Below are 27,730 nucleotides of genomic sequence, written 5' to 3'. Positions count from 1 at the left end.
GTAGGAACACACCTGTCAGTCAAAGCACCAAGATTTACTTTTTATTTTGGCATTTTTGATCCTCTGTAATACAAAGTTGTACTTTTTAAGCCAACATATTCTTTAAAAAAAAATGTTCAGCCATGCTGTTGCATAATAACCTGACTGTGGTCAGAGGTTCACACATACAGTAAATCATCTGATTAGGAGTAATGGGGATTAATGAATAACATGGTATAAATAATGATTTATTCTTTATGATAATAATTTCTGAGCAGCAGCAGCAACACTGGGACATGGGCTCTGAGAGGACACGTTATGGAGACACCTCAGCCGGTGTTTTGTTGTTGTTTTGTTGGGGTTTTTTTTAACTTCCGCAAGAGCCCAAATACAGCCTCACCCTTCAACAATCACCGAGAATCACGTGATTCTCCAGAAACGCCGTAAGTAAAAACCGCCAAGCAGCAGCAGCTGCTACATGCCGACGTCTCACTTCCTACTGCTTTCAAAATAAAAGCACAAAACCTCGGTGCTGTTTCACTGAGGTGGCCAGCAGGTGGCAGGAGAGCTGAGCGACTGTGTAAATGAGTTTAAGACAAAGGGAATCAAAACACTGCGTGTATTTAACTTTTTTGCCAATAACAAACAGGTGAAAGAGACAGATGCAGACATAAAGTATCAAAATAATATCCACTACAAAAAACAAACAAAAAAACAAAACAATAAACATGTTCAGATTGATTTATATACAATACATTTCTTATAGAAAAACATGACGGAACATTAAAAATATAAAAGACACAAAACCATCATGACACAAACTTTTCTTTCATGGACAAGCACATAAAATATGCTTTAAAAACACATTAAACACAAACCCTGTAAAAACAACAGCCTCACGGGAGTCACGATATTGACAAAGGATTCAAAGAAGCTCCAGATGCAAATGTTTTTTTTTCCCTCTTTTTACTCTGAATACGGAGAGCTCATCTGTAAACGCAAAAAGAAGAAAAGTATTAGCGGCATAACATCGGGACAGACTCAACAAATTCTGAGCTTAACCAAAAAGCAGTCTTCCGTTTCAGCAAGGCTGATCAGAGGCAGTCTTCAATTATTTAATCTCAGCCTGTGATCACAGGTCAACAAGAAATGTAATCTGATTACAGTCAGACTGTTAGCAAACACAAAAAAACAAACTCCATTTAATCCAAATTTAAAATCCTAAATCATTAACGTCATAAATATTCACATCATCTTATGTGAGACAACTTTCCATCAGTGTGATTGATTACAACACAACAATTCATCAATCACTGATCAGTGTGCCATGTTTCAACAGTGTTTGCAGTAATGTGTCTGCACTGTCCACAGTCTCAGAGTTAGGAACACAGAGACTACAGATATTATTCTGTGCTGATAATAAATCTGTGATGTAACTGTCGTCTCAGTCTTTAAGTTGAGCATTTAACGATAATAAAAATGCTTGTTTTAAATACAGAAAATATACAAAACCCTGATTTTCGGTGTTTGGCACTTTGGTCCTAGTCACAGTAATGTGTAATCTCTAACTTCTGATCTTTTATAGACTATGTTGACTTGAAACAAGCAGAATAATGAATTTACTGTTTTTATTATGAGGTTTCCAGAAGTTTTCCACATTTTACCATTTTCTATTTTAGCTCTACTGCACAGAGCGATAAGAGTTAAGAGTTATAAGACACATACAGTGTCTTATTCATTTACAATAATAAAGAGCATATTATTACCAGTATATCCACTAAGTACAATAATGTAAACTTACGGTGTCGATGTCGAAGCACAGGTGCTCATTGAGCATGTCAAACTCTCCAGGTGTCATCGGGGGCTCCGGAGACTGACACGACCGCGGGGTGGTGCTCGCGTTGGAGCTGAAATACATTAAAAGAGACATTAAAATACATTTTGCCTGTTTTGAAATTCTGTTTAAAGTTAACTGAGCTCGACTTGAGTGAAATATGAACTCACCGCATTTCTGAGATGGGGATCAGGGTTGATGGGATGTAAGGATGCACTGGAAGTTTAACAGAGGTTTATATTAATACCTGAGAATTAGCCTGAGAGTTTCCCAGCAAAAACTTGAACACTTCACCTCATAATTAGATCTTACCTTTGCTGGGCTGGCTGTTGTAAAGCCGCCCAAAGGCCTCGTCTTTGGGGATGTCGGGGTAGAGGAACTTGAGCGGGTTTTCGGGGACAACCCCATCTGAGATCACTTTGTAGTCTCGAATGATGTCGGCGAACGGAAGCGCGCTGAGCCGGTTTTTAGTGTAAGGCTCCACAGAGTTAAACTTCACCTCACCTGGTGTGAAAAGTTACTGTTAGCAAACTTTGTTGTCCACTGTCAGTAAAGCAAGTTAAACCGCACTTTTAAAGATTTTCTAGCAACAAAGTTTATTTAACTGTCTTATCATAGTTAAAGGTTTGGTGTACATTTGCATTTTATTACCACACGTGGTCTGATGATGTTGGTTTATGTGACAAAGGGAAACCTCACCGTTATCGCCGTGCTCCACCCAGGTAAAGGTGATTCCGCCGAGGTGGCTCTCGCTGAAGCGTAACAGGAACGTGCCTGGCTCTTTGTCCTTCAACAAAGCTCGCTCCATCTCTTTACTCACAAATCCCATGATGTAGCTGCAGAGACGGTGAAAGACAAAAGAAATGTAAGTTTTTGGTTTCAGCCAGTGAGATCTGTTGTCCAATTTCACATTTTAGATCTGTCATTCATACAAAGTTTATCTTAATGCGTTTTGCAGCTGCACATTTCTAAGACAGGGTTATAGTCTGCAGGTGATATCTGGAACCTGCAGACATCCAGTGATGCTATTTTCTGGGATAAAGCCTTTATAAAGGCGTCTAAATTTGGCTCACATATCATCTAGTCAACCTGTTACACACTTGAACTCAGCATAATTTCTGTTGATTCAAACTCTAAAAAGACAAGAAACCCTCCCAAAAAACAACACCAAAAATTAAAAAACCTCTAACTGCTAAAGCAGCAGCATTAACAATAAATGTAGGCATTAATGACCTAATAGAAATGTACATTTATGCCACATTTTGTTTTCATTTAATTCTGTATTTATTCATCTGTGTATTTACTTTCCATTTGAGTTTCCATTTAATTGACATTTGCATTTCCTTCTATGCAAATGAGGGCTTAAACTTGTCTCTGATTGGTTAACACTAGATGCTGTGCTCACAGCAAGAAAACATATTGATGTTAATGAATTTAATGAAAATGAATTTTATTGTAATGTAATATTAAATATATTAATATTTTATAAATGTATCTAACTGTTCTGTCTTTCCCAACTGATGTTGGCAGTTTTGGTCCTTCATATGTTAATGCTAGCTGTTCATGTGTCTAATAGCCCTTTCATCTTTTTGTGGAGTTTATTTTGTTTGTTTGTTTGTTTTTAGAAGTTGTCACATTTTCTGTTTATGATCTTTTAGCCGGGACACGATGACCTACTTCTCATTCCAGACCGGCAGCAGGTGCTTCTTGATGAGCTCCAGGATCGAGTCGAGCCACATCCAGAAGCTGAACGGCTTCCCTGGAATATTCTCCTGCATGATCGGAAAAAGAGAGAGTGAGAACCTTCTCAGACTTTAAATTGAAATTAGATACGATATGGGATAAAAGTAGATGACCAGCATTAACAACACAGCAGAAGGTTTTATGACTGCCACTAGATGGCACAATAACGCAGAAAATAATGGTACCGAGCCGCTCATGCTCATATTATCTAAGACTCACCTTGGAAAACTTGGACCAGGAGACTTGATAGTCGCTGCAGGAGGCATGTTGACCTACAGAGACAAAGAAAAACTATCATAAATGGCCGTCCCAGGAAAACAAGGTCAGCAGCTTTTTAGTTATTCTCTGAACTTGTTTTAGAAAATTCTTTGAACTCTGTGAGCAGGAGAGCTACTGTACTAGTGTGACCTTCCCCGTGTGGGCATAAAGTGGTTTTACTACAGTTTCCGAGACAAACAGCATGTTGTCATGAAGCTTTGAGGCTTTGAGGTACGAGTTCTCATCAACAACAAACCCACCGAATCAAAATGCAGTGCATGCAGTGGAGCGTCTACAGCCAATGAGCTTACCCAACATCACAGGAGTTCATGCACCAGCATTTCTGGTAAAATCAAGGAGTCAAACTCAGTTTCAAACTCTTTCCACACTTTGAAACGTGGATCACATCAAGGTAAATATCCTGGGGGAAAAAATTATACTATTCCATGTCTCATATGTAACAAGACATGGAATAATATAATTTTTTAAAATAAAGAAAAAAATCTGCCTTTCATGGTGCCTTTTTCATAGGCTTCAATAGTAATCTGGGAAATTTCAATGAAAGGTAATATTTCTTTCATCCTGGAGCTTATTTATCTCATAGAACAGAGTCTGTGGCATGATAATGCATATAAAAACCTGGAAAATAAAAATCACAAATGAATCCTGTGAGGTCTGAGTAATCAGCAGCGATTACCCTCTAACTGGATCCTTGATTCCTCTCTCCCGACTCTGGATTTTATTATGTTAACTTGATCCAAAGTCAGGGGACAATTTGGCTCCCAGCTCTTTCGGAACAGTCTCCTCTGGCAGCGATGAAATGCTCCCAGCACTCCTTCAACAGCTTGGAATACTTTCTCAAAATCAAGAATAAAATCAAGCTCCATCAGCAAGAGATGCCGGCTCTCCAAATTCACACAATGTCCCCTATTTTGATTATTTGTAGAGTTCAGAAGCGAATGCACTTCCTCAAGTCTGACTTCTATCCAGTGGCTGGAAGAAAGAATCATTGCCTGCAGGTTAACCTGTCACCGTCTCTTCCTGCCTATGTTACATCCCGGTAAAGCAAAATTATTAACCAAACAGGTTAAGGAAAGGAAACGGAGGTTTAGCTACAATAAAGATGAAAGTACTGAAACCAGCGAGAGACAGATCTCAGGGTTTTTGGGGGGTTTTTTTGCCTCAATTCATTTATATTCATACAATTTGCTATTTTCACACAGTGAGATACTCAGCAGACAGATCAGGAGCAGGGATGGGTACCGGGTTCTGACATAGACGGTAGTAAGCAGACCGAAAAGCAGCGCATAGTTCGGTGCTTTATTTCAGTGCTTTATTTTACTGAGATGTCATACACTTTGGATTCTAGCCAATCATTTTACCTTTGCAAGCGTAGTAGGTGGGCTCAGGTACGTACGTTCTTTTAGAGCAGAGCTACAGATTAAAAACACCCAAGTTGAAGCGGTCAAAAGTCTGGCTGTACTTCACAGCAAAAGATGCAAACTCAGCAGCCTGCAACAAGTGCTTTAAGGTGATACTGTGCAAAGGAGGTAACTCCTCGAATCTAATGAAACACCTGGCGACGTATAGCATTTTGTTAAAAGCCGAGAAATGCGCCGTATTTGATAGCTTGCTGCGAGACCTCACACCGTGCACATCTACTGCGGGTGTGGTGCCTGTTATCGGACCCGGAGTTAGCAACATCCCCCAAAAACCCGAAGAGTAGAGTCCTGGCCCCTAGCCCTGTCAGTGTAGCAGAAATGATGACCGATGATGATGGCAGCAGCAGCTGTTCTTCTCTGCGTGAGTAGCTTCATGTTGTTCGTGTGTAATTAACATTGAGTAGGCTAACCACGTTATTACATTAATGCATGAAAGGTGAACTAGCAAACACCGTGGTAGTTACATGCGGCTTCTTGTTTGATGGCAGATACTCCCTTCACCCTGGCCAAAAAGGCTAAAATGACCAAAGAAAAAGTGGAAAACAGTTAAACATGAGAGGTTTTTGGACAAAGTTTGTGTTTTTTCCATTGTTTAAGCACTGCTTCCAGCCAAGAGTGATACCATATATGCCCTATAGCTGCAGAAAAGGCTAACATTGTTATCTTTTTACAAAAAAACAGCTGAACATGAGAGGTTTTTGGACCAATTTTGTGTTCTCCATTCTTTAAGCACCGGTTCGAGCACCATTTAAGCACCGGCACCATTTCAAAAGTACCGGTTTGGTACTGGTATCGGATAAAACCTAAACGATACCCATCCCTAATCAGGAGCAGGTGATATACAGCGGGGTGAAAAACTGTCTGCCTCCTTCCCGATGTCCTTGTGTTTTGTGTATTTATGACACTTAAATGTTTCAGATTATCAAACTAATTTAATATTAGAGAACACAGCATGAGTAAATACAAAATGCTTTAAATTTAAATAATTATTTATTGATTAAGAGAGAAGTTATCCAAACCCACCTGGCCCTGGTTGAAAAGGTGATTGCCCCTTTTGTTAAATTGTGATTAACCACATCGTTTGGAAAGCAAAGTTTAGCGTCACTAAACACACTCAGGCCTGATTATTGGCAGACCTGCTGAATCAAGAAATCACTTTAACAGAAACTGTTTGACAAACTGAAGCAAAATACCTCAAAAAGCAACTCATCATGAACAAAATGAAGACTGGAGTGGCCTCTCAAAGTCCTGACCTGAATCCAATTGAGAAGCTGTGGTTTATTCTGGAAAACCCTCCAATGTGGCCGAACTTCAACAATTCTACAAAGATGAGCCAACTTCCTCCACAGTTATTAGGTTTAGGGGGCAATCACTTTTTCACACAGGGTCATGTAGGTTTGGATCTTTATCCCTTAATAATAAACACCTTCATTTAGAAACTGCATTTTGTGTTTACTTGTGTTATCTTTGCATAATATTTGAATTTTTTTGGATGATCTGAAACATTAAAGTGTTACGAGCATACAGAAAACAGAGCAACAGAGCATCAAAGAAGCTTCAGCTTCATTTTTAGCTTCTTTGATTTGTTGGGATCTGATTGGGTTAAAAAAACAACAACACCAAAACGCTGTTGTTCATCACCTTTAATGCTACTTTTGGTCGTTTAGAGTGATTTGTTTGACTGATCAGACCAAGCTCCCTGTTGTTTCACGTGAAGTCTGGCTCAGCTTGAAGCAAACGTGCTTGCTTTATGCATAAACTTGAGGTTGAGCCAGTAGCGGAAGTGGTCAGCAATATATAAGAACAGCCACGCTGGAAGGGTGATCTACTGGATGCAAATCAGGTAAGGCTTTTCATTTTTATGGACCTGTTCTCAGAACTTTGTGATCGCCCCTCAGAGTTCCTCTGCTATGCTGACTTTGACTTTATAGCTGGACCAGTCTGATACTTGGCTCGAATAACGTTTCTGGTTCTTCCCCTTTTAAACTGAGCGACTTTCTGGAGTCTCTGCACCACCTACATACTTGAATATCTCTGCTGGCGTGTGGTTTCACAGTGACAGAGGTGTCGCTTCACCCTCCATAAACAAGTAAAGACTCTCCCACCTCTCTTTAGATCTTTCTGCCTTCAGCTTTAACTTTCAGTCCTAATTAGCTTGTTAGCTTGCAGTTGTCTTCTTAAGTATAATGTTTTAATGACTTTAAAGCCACATTTTTAATTTATTTTTTCTCAATCTTCAACCTTTGCGAAAGAACAAAACTGAAAGACAAACATACCAAAGAGCTTTTCTCCCAGCATGGTGAGCTGCTCTTTGTTGAGGCCTCGCCCAGCAAAAGTGGAGAACTGCCAGCTGAGGACCTCAGAGAGCTGGCTCCAGCTGGCCCGAGGAGGGTTCCCAAAGAAAGCCAGGTTCTGTGGAGGAAGATGGAGAAGGTGGAGAAGGTGAGGGAGGCTGTGAAGCATTAAAAAAAAAGAAAGAAAACTAACATCTCCAAAACAGCTGTAGAACATGAGTTGCAGTTACAGAAGAACCAGAGTAAATGGAACATCAGCAAAATTTGTTGTCACGCTCTGGAAGTCAAAGACTTTGGATTTAAGTCAGTTTTCTTCATGTTTAGCAGGTTTTTTAAATGAACTGATGTTAAACTCAGGAGACGGGGGTGAATTGCAAGATTTATTTGTAATTTGTGTAATTTTGATGCTGTTAAAATGCACGTCTGTTTTGGGAAAACAAATTTTTGGAGACATGAAAAATGGAGGAATGCCCTGTGAAGGTCTGTGATGTTTGTTGAAAGTACAACAGAGGTCCACTGAAGAAATTAAATCTGTATTTCTTTATTTATTATTATATTTGGGTAACTTCACAAGAAATTGGAAAAACAGCCAGGAAAAACGTTTTTTTGTTGTGTTTGTGTTGTGAAAAGAAGTCATGAAAACAAAGGCTTTAAAAAAAGACGTCCAGGTGGTGCTTAAATATGTTGAGCTGAAAGTGAGCTTATGCTTGATTCAGCTTATTTCTTTACTTTAAATTTTTGTAAATAAACTTTCAAATGAATGATTTTCTGTTTTTAGAAGACTTCTAGAATGGCTCACCCTCGGCTCATCAGTCAGGAGGTTGTACCACATGACGGAGGCCCAGCCGCCAGGAAGCTGGCTCACATTGGAAATCACAACGAGCGGCAGGGAACACGTCTGGAAAATAAAAGTAAATATTAGTAAATTGTTTCATAAATGAACAGCGACAAAAACAAGTTTGAAATAAATCTGCTCTGCTGCTGACCTCCAGGTCGATGGTGAGGCCCTGCACCGTGAAGCAGGCCTCAAAACTGAGAGAGTGAAGTTCTTCTGTCACAGAGAGCAGGCCCTGAAAAATAAAACACTGAAACATCAACTCAAGTTCAAAGGCAGATTCATTGAATATGATGCACAAATCCATCTGAAGCAGCGTTAATGGTCATTGGACAGAAACTGCCAAATCATGAGCATACGATGCGACACATCAATTAATATGTCATTAAATACACTGAATACTAATAAAACTGATACATTAAATAATTTATAAACTATGGCACTGATAGTTGTGCTTCGATATTTACTTACCTTTGTATTAATTCCCTTATTTATCTACTTTTCCATTAAATGTTTACATTTATTTAAATGCATTAGTTACATGATGTATTTCTGAATCAACCATGATCCAGGTGAAGCAGGTGAAAAACTGTCCCAGTCAGACACTTTTAGCTGTATTCCTTTAAAATAAAAGGTGAATTAAAAAAGTTTGCAGAAATAAATAGAAGAAATAAATAGTGAAAAGAACCAAGGGAAAATACTTAAAAAATTAAAAAACAAATACACGTAGATGCCCAATACAGGCAAATGAGGAATGAGGAATAAATACAGATAAATAATGTAGTGCTTAATGCATTCTCCTAACAAGAAAAAGATCACTGGGAAAAGACAAATTCTTTTATGTCTCATTTTATAAATGAAAATTATAAGTAAAAAATTTAATGGGAAAAAAAATACTACAAATAAAACAAAAAAAAAATCGATTTACATTATTTTTTAAATAAAAAAATTCCTACACTTTTTTGTGTACTTCATTATATCTGAACTTATTTACAGAGTCTCTTTTATTTGGCAGTTTTCGTCCTCCGTAGTCCATCTACATTTCCTACCTCATTCCCTTTGGTGCCGTTGATGTATTTCTTCTCTTTCAGCTGCTGTAAAACACAAACTCTGAGTGAGATGACTACACACTATTTTAAATAAATGGTTGAAGGTTGAAGAACCAGTTAAACAACTGTCAACATTTGTCAGAGTTTTGACCTACCAGATGTCTGAACTCCACTGAGAGGCAGCCGTTTGAGTAGTCCTCAATGTCCATAACTTTAGTGTTGTTGGTCAGGATGAAAAACTGACGACTTCTAAGGAGAAAAGGAGAAAAAAAACTTGATTTTCTTATCAACGTTTACGAGCATCCATCTATAAGATGGACTTAATTCAGAGGAGGAAGTGTTTGTGGATCGTTTTAGACAATAAAATAAACCATATTTAAAATCTGTATATAGTTTTCAAAATAAAACACTCCAGTCATTTTACTGTAAAGGTTTTTAAATCAGGTGATTTTAAGAAGGCTCAGCTGCAGACTGTCCTGCCTGCAAGGTCCATGTATAACATCCATCCATCCATCCATCCATCCTCATCCGCTTTATCCGAGATCGGGTCGCGGGGGCAGCAGCCTAAGCAGAGAAGCCCAGACCTCCCTCTCCCCAGCCACCTCCTCCAGCTCATCCGGGGAACACCAAATGCGTTCCCAGGCCAGCCGAGAGATATAATCTCTCCAGCGGCGTCCTGGGTCTGCCCGGGGCCTCCTCCCGTGGGACATGCCTGGAACACCTCACCCAGGAGGCGCCCAGGGGGCATCCTTATCAGATGCCCGAACCACCTCAACTGGCTCCTTTCGATGTGGAGGAGCAGCGGCTCTACTCTGAGCCCCTCCCGGATGGCCGAACTTCTCACCTTATCTCTAAGGGAGGCCAGCCACCCTTCGGAGGAAGCTCATTTCTGCCGCTTGTATCCGCGATCTCGTTCTTTCGGTCACTACCCACAGCTCGTGGCCATAGGTGAGGGTCGGGACGTGGATCGACCGGTAAACTGAGAGCTTCGCTTTTACACTCAGCTCCCTCTTCACCACGACGGACCGGTGCAGTGTCCGCATCACTGCAGCCGCAGCACCAATCCGTCTGTCGATCTCCGGCCCTTCTCCCATCACTCGCGAACAAGACCCTGAGATACTTAAACTCCTCCACTTGGGGCAGGAACTCATCCCGACCCGGAGTGGGCACTCCACCCTTTTCCGGCTGAGAACCATGGCCTTAGATTTGGAGGTGCTGATCCTCATTCCCGCTGCTTCACACTCGGCTGCGAACCGCTTCCAGTGCGAGCTGGAGGCCATCACCCGATGAAGCCAACAGAACCACATCATCCGCAAAAAAGCAGAGATGAGATTCTGAGGCCACCAAGTGAAAGCCCTCCGCCACTTGGCTGCGCCTAGAAATCCTGTCCATAAAAATTATGAACAGAATCGGTGATAAAGGGCAGCCCTGGCGGAGCCCATCACCCACCGGAAACGAGTTCGACTTATTGCCGGCAATGCGAACCAAACTCTTACAACGGTTGTATAGGGATCGAATGGCCCGTAGCAATGGGCCAGACACCCCATACTCCCATAACACCTCCCACAGGACACCCGAGGGACACGGTCGAATGCCTTCTCCAAGTCCACAAAACACATGTAGACTGGTTGGGCAAACTCCCATGCACCCTCAAGTATCCTCGAGAGGATAAAGAGCTGGTCCAGTGTTCCGCGACCAGGACGAAAACCGCATTGTTCCTCCTGTATCCGAGGTTCGACTAACGGACGAACTCTCCTTTCCAGCACCCTGGCATAGACTTTCCCAGGGAGGCTGAGGAGTGTGATCCCCTGTAGTTGGAACACACCCTCCGGTCTCCCTTCTTAAAGATGGGGACCACCACCCGGTCTGCCAGTCCAGGGTACTGCCCCTGATCTCCACGCAACATTGTAGAGGCGTGTCAACCAGGACAGCCCTACAACGTCCAGAGCCTTCAGGAACTCGGGGCGGACCTCATCAACACCAGGGGCTCTGCCACCGAGGAGTTGTTTAACTGCCTCAGTGACCTCGACCCCAGAAATTGGCGGGTCATTCCCCTCATCCCCAGACTCTGCTTCCTCCTCGGAAGACGTGTCAGTGGGATTAAGGAGGTCCTCGAAGTATTCCTTCCACCGTCCTGACAATTTTCTCAGTCGACGCCAGCAGCGCACCGCCAGCACTATACACAGTGCAGGTAGAGCACCGCTTTCCCCTCCTGAGGCGCCTGACGGTTTGCCAGAATCTCTTCGAGGCAGTCCGAAAGTCTTTTTCCATGGCCTCTCCGAACTCCTCCCACACCCGAGTTTTTGCTTCAGCCACTGCCCGAGCCGCATTCCGCTTGGCCTGTCGATACCTGTCAGCTGCCTCTGGAGTCCCACAGGCTAACCAAGCCCGATAGGACTCCTTCTTCAGCCTGGTGGCTCCCTTCACCTCTGGTGTCCACCATTTGGTTCGGGGATTACCACCACGGCAGGCACCAACCACCTTGCGGCCGCAGCTCAATGCAGCAGCCCGGCAATGGAGACGCTGAACATGGTCCATTCGGACTCAATGTCCCCAGTCTCCCTCGGAATGTTGTTGAAGCTCTGCCGGAGGTGTGCGTTGAAGATCTCGCGGACTGGGGCCTCTGCTAGACGTTCCCAGCACACCCTCACTACGCGTTTAGGTGCACCGGGTCTGTCCAGCGTCCTCCCCCGCCACCTGATCCAACTCACCACCAGGTGGTGATCAGTTGACAGCTCAGCCCCTCTCTTTACCCGAGTGTCCAGAACATATGGTCGCAGGTCTGGTGATACGATTACAAAATCGATCATCGACCTGCGGCCTAGAGCATCCTGGTGCCACATGCACTTATGGACACTCTTATGTTCGAACAAGGTGTTCGTTATGGCCAAACTGTGTCCAATAACATCTGTGCATCATATATAATCTGTCAATACATGAATAAATCTAAAACAGAGATTTATAAAAGAAAACCAAGCTGATCACATTTCGCTGTAAAATTTTTGTTATAATTTGGGGATTAAATCTTTAATTAAAGCCCATATATCTTTATGGATTTTTGAATAATTGACAAGTTAAACAGTTATAACAAAGGCAAGTACATTATGCAAGTATTTCCTGTCTTCCTAAATCCTATTGCTTTTCCTGTCTGTTCCAGTGCACGGTATCAGGCTAAGACCACCAGAAGGTGGTGGTAAACACCAGCTGTTTAAACAGCAAAAATTGAAGAAGTGCTACTTCTATAAAAGTGAAGTCCAGGCAACTGGTTCTTAATGAATACAGAGTATTTTTGCTTGGTATCCTCCTGAGAACCGAGGAAAAGGGCAAGAAGAGAAAGTAAAAATATCAAGGCATGCCTGTATTCATTGACATCTGAGAAAATATTCTCAATCTGATGTTGTCACTCTTTTTTTTTTAATTGATTTGTTTTCAGTAAACTCTGTAGCTTTTAAAGTGACTTTCACCCAATCATATGTTTTTTTTCCTGCATCTGGTTTTACAGGAAGTTAGAGGCAAAGCTCCCCCGAGGTGCACATTTGGTTTCCAAGTGCCTTTTTAAACCATATTTACACCTGGTAACTCCTCCAAACAAATAACAGACCAGTGAAGCCATAAAACAGGAAGCTTTAGGGCTGATTTCACATTTTAATCTTTAAGTTTTTACCCCCTTAAAGACATTTCATTAATTTTTTTTTCCAGTCTTGAATTTGTATGATGTTAAATCAGAGTGGATATCCCTGTATGAATACTTCAGGCACAGATGCTCCCCCCACCTGCTGTTCAAACCTTTTGCTTATGAGGGGCAGCCTATCAGAAGTTGTCTTAAAGAGGAAGGCGCTAAAACAGCTTATTTCACGCAGAGAATAAAATGAGGGGGTTCTAAGGTCCAGTATTAGCTAAAGTAGTATTAATTTTATCACTAAACCATGCCTAACTACTGTATTAGAGTCCAGCCATAATAAATTTTGAAGACAGAAGCAAGCAGATTAGGTTGCTTTTAATCTGGTGCCGTTTCCTGTTCTCGGACATTTAGTAGTAGCACACTGAGACAGTTTGTACTCACACTCTGCCCGGGGGGAGGTCCCTGCAGAAACACACAAGCACAGCACACAACATTTTTATCTTATTTTTACTGAAAAAGTGAAGACAGATTTTCTGTGGGGTCCATTTAATAAGAAAATGAATCATCTTACTTGTCAAATGTTGTTTTCACTTTCAGCTGATAATCCACTTCTGGAAGTTTAACCAGGAGTCTGCAAGAAATCAGAATAAACTGAAACAAACGGTGACCCAACAGCAGAAACAATTCCTGAAACAAAAAGATGTCACATGACCATACCTGACTTTGGTGGTGAACTGCACTCCAGTCTTGATGATGAGGGGTTTTTGTGGATGTGTGGGCATGCATGGCTGCTTCTCCACCACAAATGAGCTGCGAAAAAAAACCCACACCTCATACGATTTACAATTTCACTTTAACACCCCAAGCTTGAGAGAGAACATTCAAACCACAGCTGGCTATGTTCCTCCTCTGGTAGTTACCACCTTTCTGTTTATTGTCTAATGTGTTGTCAGAAGCTGAAGTAGAGGAGGAAGTCCTGTTTTTCCATTTTTCAGAGCACTGAAAGTTGTTCTGCACAAAGATGAACTAGGCTGGGATCTCTTGCACTGCTTATTGCACATCTCCATCTCCTCCTCTCCCGAGTGGCGTCCCTCAAGGCTCAATCCTGGGACCACCTCTGGTTTCATTATATAGGTTATCTTTCGGCTATTGACTTAACAGCTTCAGTGGTATCTATTACCATTTCTTTCTTTCTTATCTCAGTGAATGTGTCACTAATATCACTTATTAGATTAAATTTCCTTTATGTTACTCCTGGCAAAACTGAGGTTTTTGTGTTAGTCTCTGACAGTTTGTTTAATAAATTAAAAGCATCTAAATACTTCTTTTGATAACAGGGTTTAATTTCTTGTGCAGCTAATTTCAGAGGTGGGAAATAACGAAGTACAAATACTTTGTTATTGTACTTAAGTAGAATTTTTAGTTATCTGTACCTTACTTGAGTATTTGTTCTTCTAGCCTTTTACTTTTACTCCCTACAATTTTAAACAAATATTTGGACTTTCTATTCCTTACATTTTGTTTGATGCATTTGAGGGGAGTCATTATTTCACATAACTGCGGGCCTTCAAATATCAAACTGATCAAACTGATCTTTTTTCCCCCTGGTCATGTTCCATTTACCTGATTCAAGAGTACCTTTATTAGAATTAAAATTTATACTGAAATAAAGTTTGTATTCCTGCTGATATTATTTTATTATTATATTATTATAGTACAAGGTTCAGTTTACTGTGCATAAAAACAGGTGTTGAGATGTTTTTTAAGGTTCTATAATTTTGCTTTCTTACTCTGAGTACATTTCTTAGCCGGACTTTTTTACTTTTACTTGAGTAAAGAAGTTGAATCAGTACTTCAACTTTTACTTAACTATTTTTTTAACACTGGTATCTGTACTTCTACTTAAGTACAAAATGTCTTTACTTTTGCCAACTCTGGCCAATTTTCATGTAATCTGCTTGAGGGCCCAGGACATCCTGCCCCCTTGTGTCAATTTCAAATTAAATATTCTCGTTCTGTGTCACCACATTTAGAAAAAATAAAAATCATAGAAATACCCCCACATGCAACACAGATTTCTTTCACAAATGCTAAAGGAATAAAATGTCTTCTGCTGAGCTGTGTTGGTACCTCTTGATAAGATGGTAAATGAGATATTTCACTCTCTCTTCCATCTGAGGCTTTTGCAGGGGTATTGGGTCGCTCTCATAGGTCACCTTCACCACCAGCTCCCCCAGTTTGTCCAGCTGACGCTTGATCTGGAAAAGGCTCTGGGCAGTCAGGGTGAACCTGAGAGAAGCGAAGAATAGGATGAGGACAGAAAATTTATCTGATCTTTATTTAACAGCATAGCGCCACCTTAAAATCCTTTACCTCTGCCAGTTAATTACAATATACTCAAATATTTTGCTCAATGGTAAACTACTTAACTGACAACTGATAATTATAGAAGATTGTTTCTGCCACCTAAAAAGAGAAATGGCCATCCATAACTTGACATTTCGAGTTATGGATGGCCATTAAAAGAAATAAAAACAAACAAACCAAAATATTAAAAAAGTTTTTCAGTCACAGAAACAAGCTTCCATAGTAATTATACTAATGAGTTAGTTATACCAGGCTGTTAATTACAGGGTGTCATATGTACTGGGACATTAATATTCAATTTATAAATAAATATTTTTAGAAATAATGTATACATTTATTTTTTTGTATAATGAATTTATTTCAGTTGGTGTTGGTCCTCCATATATCTATATTATAGCAGATATACAAATGGTACTTAACTATTACAAACACAACAGATATACTGCCATATGTCTTGTTAACATCATTTATTAATATTATTTTGGCATTTTTGGGACTCCATACCAAAGTACTTCATTGCAGCAACAGTAAGGATTTCTGACTTTTTGTTGGAGGTCATTACCAGCTCTGCAGCTGCTCCAGCCCGGTGAGCAGAGGACCCCCGATGGCAGCGATCTGCTGCCTTCGTTTCCAGTCCTGCAGCTCGGGGTTGAGCTGAGAGGTCATCAGGTCGTCAATCTCTTTGATCACAACGTCCATCTTTGATAAAATCTCCTAACAAAGGCATGAAATACATTGTTTATGGCTGATGAACACACTGCAGTTAATTTTTTATTTGTACACCTGGATATATTTTTGTCACGTTTCAGAGCTTTGCATGTGCGTACCTTCCTTTTAAAGTCAAGCCGATTTAGCATTTCCTGTAGTCTTGTTACTTCCTGTTTCATCACGTCAGAGTTTCTATCGGTTGATTCTGACACAACCACAAAAACAGTAGTATGAAATAAGACTTCTAAAATAGTAAATTACTTTTTATTTTTATTTTTACAACTTGTAAAATGGCTCACCTCGAGACTGCAGGGTCTTGTAGCGGAAATCAAAGTCATCCTGCATGTCCTCGATGTATTTCACAGCCTGGTCCATCAACTGGAAACAGACATTTTTTGTATAAAATTTATCAATAAAATTCAGCTTTGTGTTTTCTCCATCTTGTATTAAAGGTGTTTGAGTTACCTGCACGCTGCCCCTGATGATCCCAACTCTGTTGTCCATGTTCTTCTGCCTCTCAAACGCCACAGAGTTCTGCAAAGACTTCTCCAGAGGACCCTGTAAAAATACAAAACAAAAAACCCCAAAACCAAACATTTACTTATTTACAACTTATATTTCTGAACAGACTGTAACAGTGTGTGAATGTGTGTGTGAATGGGTGGATGACTGGATATGTAAAGCGCTTTGGTGTCCTTAGGGACTATTAAAGCGCTATATAAATACAGGCCATTTACCATTAATCACGCTGTTGTCACGATGTTGTGGCTTTGTGATTCAGGGTCATGTTCCTCCGTGGGGTTCATGTTCGATACAGTGTGTAATGAATGTTTTTTTAAAGTTGCTTTTTGCCATCTTTAGACAAGAAAACATTAACTTTGGGAAAATTCAGGGTGGCAGTGCATGAATAAAAAACATGTTACTCACTGGTTTTGGTCTCTGCAAATTGAAGACTTAATTAAAGACTGGATCTTAATCATGTTTATGCCTATGAGGCATTTTTTAACCAATTATCTGAGAAATGCCACAGTTTATTTTGAGGTACAGGCTGTCCACAGCTTTGGTTTTGGTGAGTGAATATTCACCATAGTATTAGCATGTAGCTGTGTCTGTGTACAGTTCATGGATGCAGCATAGTAATCAAACTTTCTCAAGTTAGCTGAAAATTTAGTTAATATGTGGACTCCAAAGATGATGGATGAGCACAGTGGCTACATCCATCTTTTGTAAACAGTTGATTTATTTGACATACCGTGTACTGGGACGTGTTGAATATTTTTCTGGCACATTAAATTCTAATATTGCGTGGGTAATATTTTGGGAACAAACAGCCTCTGTGCACAGAGACTCTCTAAAAGTTTAAACTCTAGCTATGAGTATCTGCATATAGAAGACCTCTTTCTTCCTCTGAAACCTGAAACCAGACTGAGTTTAAACCTGCAAAAACAGATGTGTTGTGCCAACTGATGTGAGCAGAAGCTGTAAAGCATCACTGAAACGTTTTAAGGCGATATAGTAAACTTCTTTATGACTGCTTCTGTTTTTGGTCTTTACAACGTTTTTTTGCACGGATATTAGAAAGAAAAGGTGTTAATGATGTCTGTGTGCTGTGTAGTGCTGGGCAGGTAGTCCAAGGTGAGTTTATTACTCTTTATTGGCTCCAATAACAATAAAGTTATGGTGCATTAAACCCAAACAGTGAGGTAAGTGAAGCAGCAGTCTCTACGGAACAACCCAGCTTAAGAAAACAAACACCGTTATCCTGTTCACGGGAATAGAAACACTTAAGTGATTACCGTAAAAAGCCAAACACTGATTGTTGGGAATAAAGTGAACCGGCTGGTTGGGAGGGTGGGGGTGTGAAGTATGTTTTACAGTGCAGTCTTCCTGGTAGTGGCCCAGATTTACCAGCAGAGACTATAATAAAGGGACTTTCCCTTCACTGAGGCAGACAATGTGACAAACCTGTTCTTGCATGCAGGCACTGGAGAGAATACGGCGCTCTTCCCTGAGACAGGTGGAGATGACTCTGGCCATTACAGCAGGATTGGTGGCGTATTTCAGCTACAGTGACGCAAACAGAGAACATTTCAGTTATAAAACCCCCTGAGAAAAACCAATGATTCCCTAATGATGTGATCATTTGTGTAAGTAGGCTATAAACCAACCACAGCATGATTAATACTCCCACAGTGTCTGTTTATCTGTGAAGAAGAGATGAAAAGGAAATCCCTGACAGAGCGGAAGCCTTCTAGTTCAATAACAAAGGAATGAAGTTTAACTGGACACAAAACGAGCATTCTCCGTGAACAGCATCTGAGTACATAAAGTCAAAGGTGCAGACAGATACTTGGAGCGCATCCAGGTTCGACTCTTTAAGGGCAAACAATTTAACCACAACATTTAGTTAAATATTAAAGAACAGATTTAAGCGTGTGAGCCTCATTTATAAACACGTAAAAGTTGCATAATCAAAATTGTAATGATGCAACTTGCAGCATGAGGTTAAATAAAAAAAGAAAAGAAGCAACAGTAAGACAAACCTTGTTAATCTTTAGCAAATAAACCTAACTGAGGATAATTGTCCACTAGAAACCTTAGATTTCTTAAGTAGGGATAGACTTCAGGGCCCAAATTATTATTTTTGTTTTAAATTCCATTCCATATCTATAAGTGCCACATTTATGTATTTCTCCATTCCATCTATCTACGTTCATTCACTCATTACCATTTTCTCCTTTCTTTCAAAGATGTATTTATCTCATTATTTTCTTAATACATTTCTTTTTTGCTTTTTGCGAGGCAAATCACAGAGTTATGCACTGACATTAATCATTAAAATAGGAAATTTAAAGTAAGTAAAACAGGAGAGTCAATAGAAACATATGTTGTATAAATAAATACCTACATTTATTGCTTTCCAAGTCGTTAATGGCCTTTTAATGTTTTTTGGTTTGTTTTTTTTAGATTCTGCACTTTAGTTCTTCCATAAAAGACCTACACCAGTGAAAAAATTATGAAGCTAAAAACATAAATAAATAATATATAAATAATTAAGAAACTAATTAAAAGAGGAGCCAAGTCATTACATTACACTAGCGAATCTTTTATTTCTGTTTTTATTGTATTATTCTTTAATGTTTTTGTATTTGCTAAATATTGATAAGTGGGATTATATATTTTGTTTCTGTGCCTTTAATGACATATTCTGTTTTTGTGAATTCGGTATTCTAATGATGCCTTTAATGGTATATTAATTCATTTTTTAAAAATCAACTTATTTTTAATTTTGGGAGTTTGAAGCCTCCATACATTCCTGCCAGATGCCTGTATCTTTAAATCTCTTTATTCTTAGACTATATATGGCTAATATATGCGGCAGAAGCCACAAACTTTCCGAAGCTGCACATCGGCCTCTACATACATTCAAATGCTCACCAAGAAAAGTACAAACAACTTCTTCTGGAGGAAGAGGGAAAGTTTTTGTCTCGCCTTCAGGTGTGACTAATATTTCATCACTGTCAGACGACAGACTGAGGATGCACAAACGCACACACACACCTACACGCTCAGTCTTATGACAGCAGCAGTGATGCACTGGTATCTTTTCAGAGTTTGTACCGTTCACCAAGCTGACCTACATTATTCAGCAAAAATTCACTATAAATACTTCTCCCGCTGTTGTGGGTACTTTACCAGTCAAACCCAACACTCCTGACATTTTCCCTCAGCAAGCAGCGAAGGTCAGATTAAAAATGTGCGCCTACCACTGCGAGGGGTTTCCCCTCAAAGAAAGACCCTGCGTGAACATGAATGGAATAGAGTTTCAAACATGAGCTAAAATCTCTCCTCTGTTACATGAACACATAACAACAACAACAACAAGCCACAAACACCCTCGACTATCGCACAGGAGTAGCTGCTTCCTCTAAGAAGTGTTGACACATAACACATATACATATTCACAGGAAGCAGTGGTATGAGCCTCGAGGGTTCATTCTGCAAGAGGTATCTGTCTTTCTTCCAGAATAAAAGCGAGTGCCGACCACAACCGAACTTCCTGAGGAGCTCCTCTGGCAGAATAGACATCCTCAAAGGGTTCATCGACAGAGAGAATAACTTAAATCGTTTATAGACAACATTGAAAGAAAGGAATTCAATGTGCAAAAGCTCTTTGCTGACTTCATTTGATTAAAACAGTAGCAGCAAAAACAGGAGCTGCAGCTTTCAGGCAGCACACAAACAGAAAGCTGCACATTTACAGCAATTCCCAACTCGTGAGCACGGCAATTATATATTACTTCCCTTTCACCTCAGGCACATGTACACACCACGAGGCTACTTCTCAAAACTGAGAACGCTTTAATGACAACAGTTCAGGCAGTTCATGGCTGAACGCTTTCTCTCTGTTCAGTTTGTTTGAAGTGTGTGGATAAAAGTGCACAACAATAACAAGAAGCCACGGGCGGAGCAGCACCATAACCTGCAAGTACTGAGCAAAGAATCCAACCTGACCTCTTTTCTGAGCTTTACAAACAAAGGAAGCTCATGTAGAAACACCACAAGTATCAACTTAAATGAGAGTTAAAGCTGTTTAATCTGGACTGCCATAAATAAACTGCAGCTAATTACAAACTTTGCATAATTCACACAACTCCTGAATACTTTTAAGTCTGCAAACTTCAGCTGTGCATCTAGACCTATGACCTCTTCTACAGGTTTGCAGCTTGGCTCAAGTTGAATCCATGTTCACAGTTCTGGCTTCAACAACAAAAAAACAAAATAAAAGCCTTTTCTTCAAATGTAATCACATTGCTTTATTCAAGTTAGAAATCACACTGCATGAGAAATGATTAACATGCATATACTTCCTCAAAAACATCCTGGAGCTCCACAGCCTGCGCTGAATCATGTGATTTATGTAAAACTATCAGACTGATCAGGATCATCAGATTTGCTTTAATCAGCATGACACAAACATGAGTCTGATTTTAGATGCTGTGGGGCTCTCTGCTAGCAGCTAGTATGCTCTAGGTCTGATCAGTTGTGCAGAGAGTATAGCTCTGTACACTTCACAGTTCATTCTGCGGCTCATATCAGAAGTGACATCATCAGTAAACATAAGTGACACGTTCCTGCAGCCACAAATGCCCATGCATTAACACTACCTCCACCATGTTTAACAGATGATGTGATATGCTTCAGATCAGATTTCTCTCTTTCTCCAAACTTTTGTCTTCCCTTCACTCTTGTAAGACTTGCTTTTGAGACTCTAAAAATATAACACATGTATAAAAATAGCTGCACCTCCTACACACTTAATACAAAAATGTTAAACCCCTTGAATTAAATCTAGTCTGCACTTCAGTCAGCTCTTAACTGTTTAATTTAACATATTTATTTTTCAGTAGTTTTGAATTAATATTCATTTATTTAAAAAAATATATTTTTGGCAGTTTTAATCCACTATGGATAATAGTAATATTAATATTAAATAACAAACACAAATTATAATAATGTATTAATTATTTTTGACAGCCAAATGAATATCAGCATGCATTATTAATATTTTCTTTGTTTCAGCACATTAATTCATAATTCAAGTCATTTATTTATTCTAACTTTTTGTATTTCCGTTATTTGCAATCTTCCATATAAAAATACCAGTACCTAACTAACCAGCTTTTCCTCCATATGCGATTTGAAATCCATACCTTTGTCATCTTTCTGCCATTACTGTGTGTCGAACGGTCTCATTCACTGCTGTGTAAACACGTATGTGACGCTTTAAAAGCACGTGTTGATCTTTTATCTTTCCACATGATCATGTCGTAGTAAAAACCTCACCTGTTTCTTCTGTTATATGTGTCAATAAAACTGTGTGAGTAGAGCTTCCTCTATTTACACTGCATCTGTCTGTCAAGGCTGCTTTCCAGTATGGGGCACATTAGGGTGAAAGTTGTTTTTGTCGTGTGTGGAGCACTCAGTAAGGACATCATGTGAGAAAACGAGCATGCAGCTTCTAGCCTGTCCTAGAAAACAGGAAGTCTAACAAATGTTTGTGTTACAAAGGCAGATCTGAAGTGCTGAGGTCTCGGCTGAAATTAAATGTCTGGGGGAGAGGTGGACTCACTTGCAGCTGCTGCTGAATTATTTTCATGTTGTGTCGTTGCAGAAAGTTCTGCTCCTGCGAGCGCACCCTCTCCAGCTGGGTCAGCAGGTTGGTGAAGAGCACGCCAGCCATCGACTCGTCGTTCACCGCCGTGTCCCTAAAAGTATACAGAGTGACACATTCAGGAGATTCAGAGCAACAAAACCTGTGAAGAACAAAGAAGTTGCTTTACCACCTACCACAGGCCTTCAAGCTGGCAGTATATACATGCATGTATGTGTATGTATGTATGGGTGTATCTGTATGTATGCAGGTGTATGAATAAGTTGTACATATCTTTCTTGTGTAAATGTAAATCTGTCTGTGTTATTATGTAAATACTTACTTACGCTATTGTGTATTTCACACGGAGAGATGCCAAACTGCCTTTCATTGTTCTTGTAACAATGACAATAAAGAGCTATTCTATTCTATTCTTTTTTATTCTAGTTAAACCGTTACTTAAAAAGCCATCTTTTCCACATATCACCGTCTTAGCTAATTATAGGCCAATCTCCTACCTTCCTTTTATCACTAAAATTCTTGAAAGAATAGTTGTTAAACAGCTATTAGATCATCTGCAGAAGAATAGCTTATTTGAAGAGTTTCAGTCGGGTTTCAGAACTCATCACAGTGAAAGTTACAAATGATCTTCTTATGGCCTCTGACAGTGGACTCATCTCTGTGCTTGTCCCAGATGACCTAATCTAGGCTGGACTACTGTAATTTGTTATCAGGATGTCCTAAAAACTCCCTGAAAGTTCAGTTAATCCAAAATGCTGCAGCAAGAGTACTGACAGGGACTAGAAAGAGAGAGAATATTTCTCCTATGTTGGCTTCCTGTTAAATCCAGAATCAAATCTAAAAATCTACTGCTACATAAAAGGTCTTGAATAATCAGCCCCCATCTTATCTTAATGACTTTAGAGTACCGTATCACCCCATGAGAGCCCTTCACTCTTAGACTGTGGTCAGACCGGTTGCAGCACATGGCTGCCCCTCCCTGTGCCTGGTTCTGCCAGAGTTTTCCTCCTGTTAAAAGGGAGTTTTTCCTTCCCACTGTTGCCAAAGCGCTTGCTCACAAAGGTGAGCAAGTTGTTGGTGTTTGCTCTGCATTATTGTAGGGTCTTTACCTTACAATATAAAGTGCCTTCAGGGAACTGCTGTTGTGATTTGTTACTATATAAATAAAACTGAATTGAATAGTCCCGTGCTCAAGAGTCAAAAACAAGTGTTACTTGGGAAGTTCTGACAATAGTGGAACTTTTGTCCATCCATTCATGGATAGGCTGCGCCCACCTGCGCCCACCTGCAACCACCCTGGACAGTTGCCAGTCTGTCAAAGGGCTAACACAGAGAGACAGACAGTCATTTACACTTATTAGAAATTTAGAATCACCCATTAACTCAGAGGTTCCCAAAGTGTGGGGCCCGCCCCCTAGGGGGGGCGCAGAGCCATTGCAGGGGGGCGCGGTATGAAAAGAAAAAAAAAAAAAGAAAGAGCGCTTGGACACTGTGGACAAGTTTTTGATGGGGCTCCCACACAAACGCAGAGATGAAGCATCGCCAAATATGTTTCCAAACCAACTTCCTTCCAAGCCAAAGACAGGAAAATATGGTGAAGCATGTCTTCCCTTTGGCTTCACCTGCACAAGTGCCAAGGTAGGTCTCCCCTGCAAAATTAGTTTCCCTGCGTCGGGAGCACGCGCTGGGCTCTCCAAATCACGGACAAACAGGATCCCACATTCTTGATTTTTAGTTCACAAACACTTCTTGTAATAACTAACTACTCCTGACATTTTGGACATGTTAGCTCTTTATGCAGTAAAGTTACAGTGGGATACAAATAATATCAGGCTGATCCTGCCGTAATTTGTTCCCCCTGTTCAAATCACGGACAAACAGTATCCCACAGCTGTTTTTGTTTTTGAACCCATTTTGCACAGAGAGACATTTTTTGAAAAATGTATTGATAGCAATGTTGAATATTATTACACAGGAAAAAAAACAACTACACATAAAATAATTACACCGTGACGCCTCTGCCTTTCTAAATGGAGGGACAGTAACTGCTATATGTAAGCGTGTAAAACCTGAAGATAGTCAGATTAACAGTAACAGTATTTTGTCTCTATCTGCCATTCTGCAATTCATCTCATGTAAACAATAACGTGGCGCACAGCGTGACGTGAAAAGAGGCACATACCTTTGACGTTGCTTGACGAACTCTGTATTCCTCGTCCACACGTAAACGCAAAAAAGGAGTTTTAAATAATCTCCGTTTTCGGTGAATCGCAACGCCGTTTACGTGTTGACGAAAAGCCCAAACACATAGAAACAGCTGAGTTTTCAAAAATACCCGTGTAGGTGTGGACGTAGCGTAAAAGAGTTAGTAGTATATTTTATTACTACCTGTAATTTATTGCCGTTTACTTGTATTTGCTTAACTGTTTACTAAATGTTTGAGGTGTGAAATAAACCGCAATGGAGTTTGTAAACAAAATATGGGTGTGTGAACCACTGCATTAACTTAACCCCACTAACTGTACGTCTTCGGACTGTGGTGTGGGAGGAAGTCAGAGTACCCAGACAGAACCCTCACACACCCTCACACACCCTCACACACCCTCACACGGGGCGAACATGTCATGCCCCAAACATGCCCAAGCCAGTTGATGGATTTAAACCCAGGAAAACTGCAGTTCCTTGAACGATCACTGAAGGCAGACTTCAAGAGTAAGCTTGTCTCCTTGGTTCTTCTCTTCTCATGCCGATAATGAGATGCCACAGCTCTGTACCCTTCATTCCAGTACTTAGGGTGTGAATTCCCCCTGCAGTATTCTCATGAGCAATAGATGTCACAATTCAGACAAAACTTCCACATTAGCACTGGTATTGTCTCTTCAACCTATAGGTTGAAGAGACCTATAGCAGCCTATAGCAACCTATAGCAGCAGCACAATGGACCATTTTAAAGAAATCGACAGCTGCAGGACCAGCTGACACGACACCAACATGGTGGCTTGCTACAGCAGATGTGACGTCACTTAGGCGTACAGCGCCGTTCACTAGGGGATGAATGGCGAGCATAACAGGAACCTTCTACTCCCAAGTTAAAAATAATAGACTGTATTTAAAAGATAAATGTAGCTACTATTACATCACCTATTTATTTCTGATATATCCATTTCTAGACGGAACTTAACCAAAAATAATCAGACTCCTCAATAATCTTTGAGGAGAAAAAAGGTCTTTTAAGTTTTGAAAACAACAAGAAACATGCAACTTTTCTTTGTATAAGAAAAAAGAATGAAAACTATGAAAAATTATGTCTTCAATACCAGTTCTTGGACTTTTTAAATTTTATTTTTTTCTGGAATAAAACTCAAAGGTTTGTAGCCTTATGTACATGTTTTTTAGTGAAGGAATGGAAGAGCCTTCAGGCAGGTTCTCTCAGATCTGCCTAGCACTGTTGAAAAATGTACTTTAACTCAGACCACAATCATTCCTAAATCCTGCTGAAACTGAAAACTAAAAGCATCCATTTACTCTCCCTTTAGCTAAACGCAAACACTCCGTGGGTGATAAATGATCACTGTTTTCTGACTTTGTTTGCAGCTCGTTGATAAGGAAGAAGGTGCAGCTACAGCGGGTTTTTCACTGAAAAGAGCTTCCTGTAGGAAATGAGGTCTATGACGTGAAGTTGTGGGCTGTAAAACCAAGAAGTCATGGTTTTGATCAATCAGCTTCAACTGAACAAAAGTATAAACTCAGCGATTTGAACTCAGCCTTGTCAACATGTTTTTGATGCACAGGTGATCGTTTATGTTTTACAAACTTTCACTCAGCTTCAGAAGACGTCTGGATCAAAACCTCCTGCTTTTCTGGATTTAAATTTAAACAGCCTAGACCCATTAAAAATATAGATATCTATACATTTAAAATAGTTGACAGACAATATTTCTGTCTTATTTTGCTTTAGAACTATTATATAGGATTATTTCCTTGAATTATTGCCTCTCCCATTTATTCATCCATTTTAATTTCAAGTTACTAATTTCTAAATTATTATTTTTTCATCCTTTTGCCTTGCTCCATTTTTCCCTCAAGTATTTTTCTTAAAGAATATTTATTTAGACATTTATGCTTTATTAAACAAATATAAATGCCTGACATTGTGAGTGTTTATGGAGTTGATTCGTTGCTTGTTTGCCAGCATATTAACACCAGACTCATATCCTAAATATAATAATAAGTATATATTATAATATATACTTATTATTTGGTCATCTTTGGTCTTATGTACAAGGTTGTTATAGTTGACTAAAACTAAAATAAAATGAGTAACATAAATATCTGAGTTAACTGAAATAAAATAAAAATATGCATTTCATAAAATTGGTATTTTATTGACTGAAGATGATAACTCTATGTGACTGAGTCATGGGTTTATTTTGTACTTACATTACAAAAAATAAAACTGATACTAAAACTAAACCATCCCCACCCTTTGGAAGCAAACTACAACTTAAGTTAAAGCACAAATAAAAACTCACTTATATAAACTGCTATATTAAAGAAGAAAAAACAAGACAGACATATTTGGTAAATAGTAAATAAATAGTTCACAATACTTTGATAAAAAAGAAAAACATTAATATTACATGTTGTGTACTTAATTGCATAATTATTTATTTACTAAGTCACTAATTTGTGTATTTAGTTAATGTTAATTTTGGCAGCTTCAGTCCTCCATACCATGTGGTCTTTCAGCCTATGAAGACAGCTGCCTTTTTTTGTAATACAGACTTTTTTTCCACACTTCTTTGCACATAGATTAGGACTCACCAGTCCTGAGACTCGATCCAACTGGCCAACCCCTGCCTGATGTCCATGGGGAAGTTATCGTCATACAGGTAATCCACCTGTTCCAGGAGTCTGATCTCCAGCTGTTGAATCTGCTTCCACTGGCTCATGATGCTGTGCCTTCGGACACCACGCGATGCACACACCCGTTATCACCAAAGAGTGCTCTAAAAACATGAATAACATGTTAAATATTATCTAAAATTACGGATTATTTATTGTATGTAATTATTTGATCGTTTAATGTCGCTTCTCCTCGTGTTTGTTACCTGAGATGTTTCCGCGCTGCCTTCCCGTCAGCTTTCATCTACCATGTGCACTTGTTTCCCTTGCGCTGACTTTCGTTTTTTATATGTGCCTCTCAGATCAGGAAGCGAGCTCATTTCCCCTCAGTGGCTGTTCTCAGGTACTCAGAAGGCCCCTCCTCCTCCTCCTCCTCCTGCTAACCACACACTCTGAATGATCCTAAACTTTTAGACAGGTAACAGGTGCAACTGGAAAAGTGATACTGTAAGGTTATATGAAGAAACAGACTAAGTTAGAGAAGTAGCTGAAATGAATGCATCATATTTATCTCAGCTG

The 27,730-nt window shown here is 39.8% G+C and overlaps 1 protein-coding gene across 5 annotated transcripts; it reads right to left on the bottom strand.

Moving 5' to 3' along the window:
- Positions 1-28: 28 nt before the first annotated feature.
- stat4 (signal transducer and activator of transcription 4) lies at positions 29-27,575 on the bottom strand. 5 transcript variants are annotated; one of them, XM_031726036.2, is made up of 24 exons: positions 27,418-27,575; positions 27,131-27,315; positions 22,265-22,400; positions 18,097-18,195; positions 16,597-16,689; positions 16,431-16,509; positions 16,251-16,336; positions 15,986-16,137; positions 15,187-15,345; positions 13,774-13,866; positions 13,628-13,687; positions 13,498-13,518; positions 9,590-9,683; positions 9,435-9,476; positions 8,537-8,620; positions 8,350-8,448; positions 7,533-7,668; positions 3,776-3,828; positions 3,491-3,585; positions 2,513-2,649; positions 2,126-2,317; positions 1,984-2,029; positions 1,781-1,886; positions 29-969 (listed from the first exon to the last, which is right to left on the bottom strand). In XM_031726036.2, the coding sequence occupies exons 2-24, from the start codon at positions 27,256-27,258 to the stop codon at positions 946-948; spliced, it is 2,214 nt and encodes a 737-aa protein (XP_031581896.1). In that variant the 5' UTR covers positions 27,259-27,315; positions 27,418-27,575; the 3' UTR covers positions 29-945. The 5 variants fall into 5 exon arrangements, with proteins under 5 accessions (XP_031581896.1, XP_031581895.1, XP_039455632.1 ...); XM_031726035.2 differs by having other exon boundaries at positions 9,435-9,479; positions 9,590-9,680; XM_039599698.1 differs by having other exon boundaries at positions 9,590-9,680.
- Positions 27,576-27,730: the final 155 nt, after the last annotated feature.

The sequence above is a fragment of the Oreochromis aureus genome, linkage group 16, assembly GCF_013358895.1.
Source record: "Oreochromis aureus strain Israel breed Guangdong linkage group 16, ZZ_aureus, whole genome shotgun sequence".
Lineage (NCBI taxonomy): Eukaryota > Metazoa > Chordata > Actinopteri > Cichliformes > Cichlidae > Oreochromis > Oreochromis aureus.
The sequence above is the reverse complement of the archived record's forward strand: the minus strand, read 5'-3'. Positions and strand labels throughout refer to the sequence as shown.

Coding starts and splice junctions, on each gene's coding strand:
- stat4 (XM_031726034.2), bottom strand. CDS start 27,258: ATGAGCCAGTGGAAGCAGATTCAACAGCTGGAGATCAGACTCCTGGAA. Junction 8,449..8,536: donor GCCTCACCATCGACCTGGAG/GTCAGCAGCAGA, acceptor TTTATTTTCCAG/ACGTGTTCCCTGCCGCTCGT. Junction 970..1,780: donor TGTGCTTCGACATCGACACC/GTAAGTTTACAT, acceptor TTGCGTTTACAG/ATGAGCTCTCCGTATTCAGA.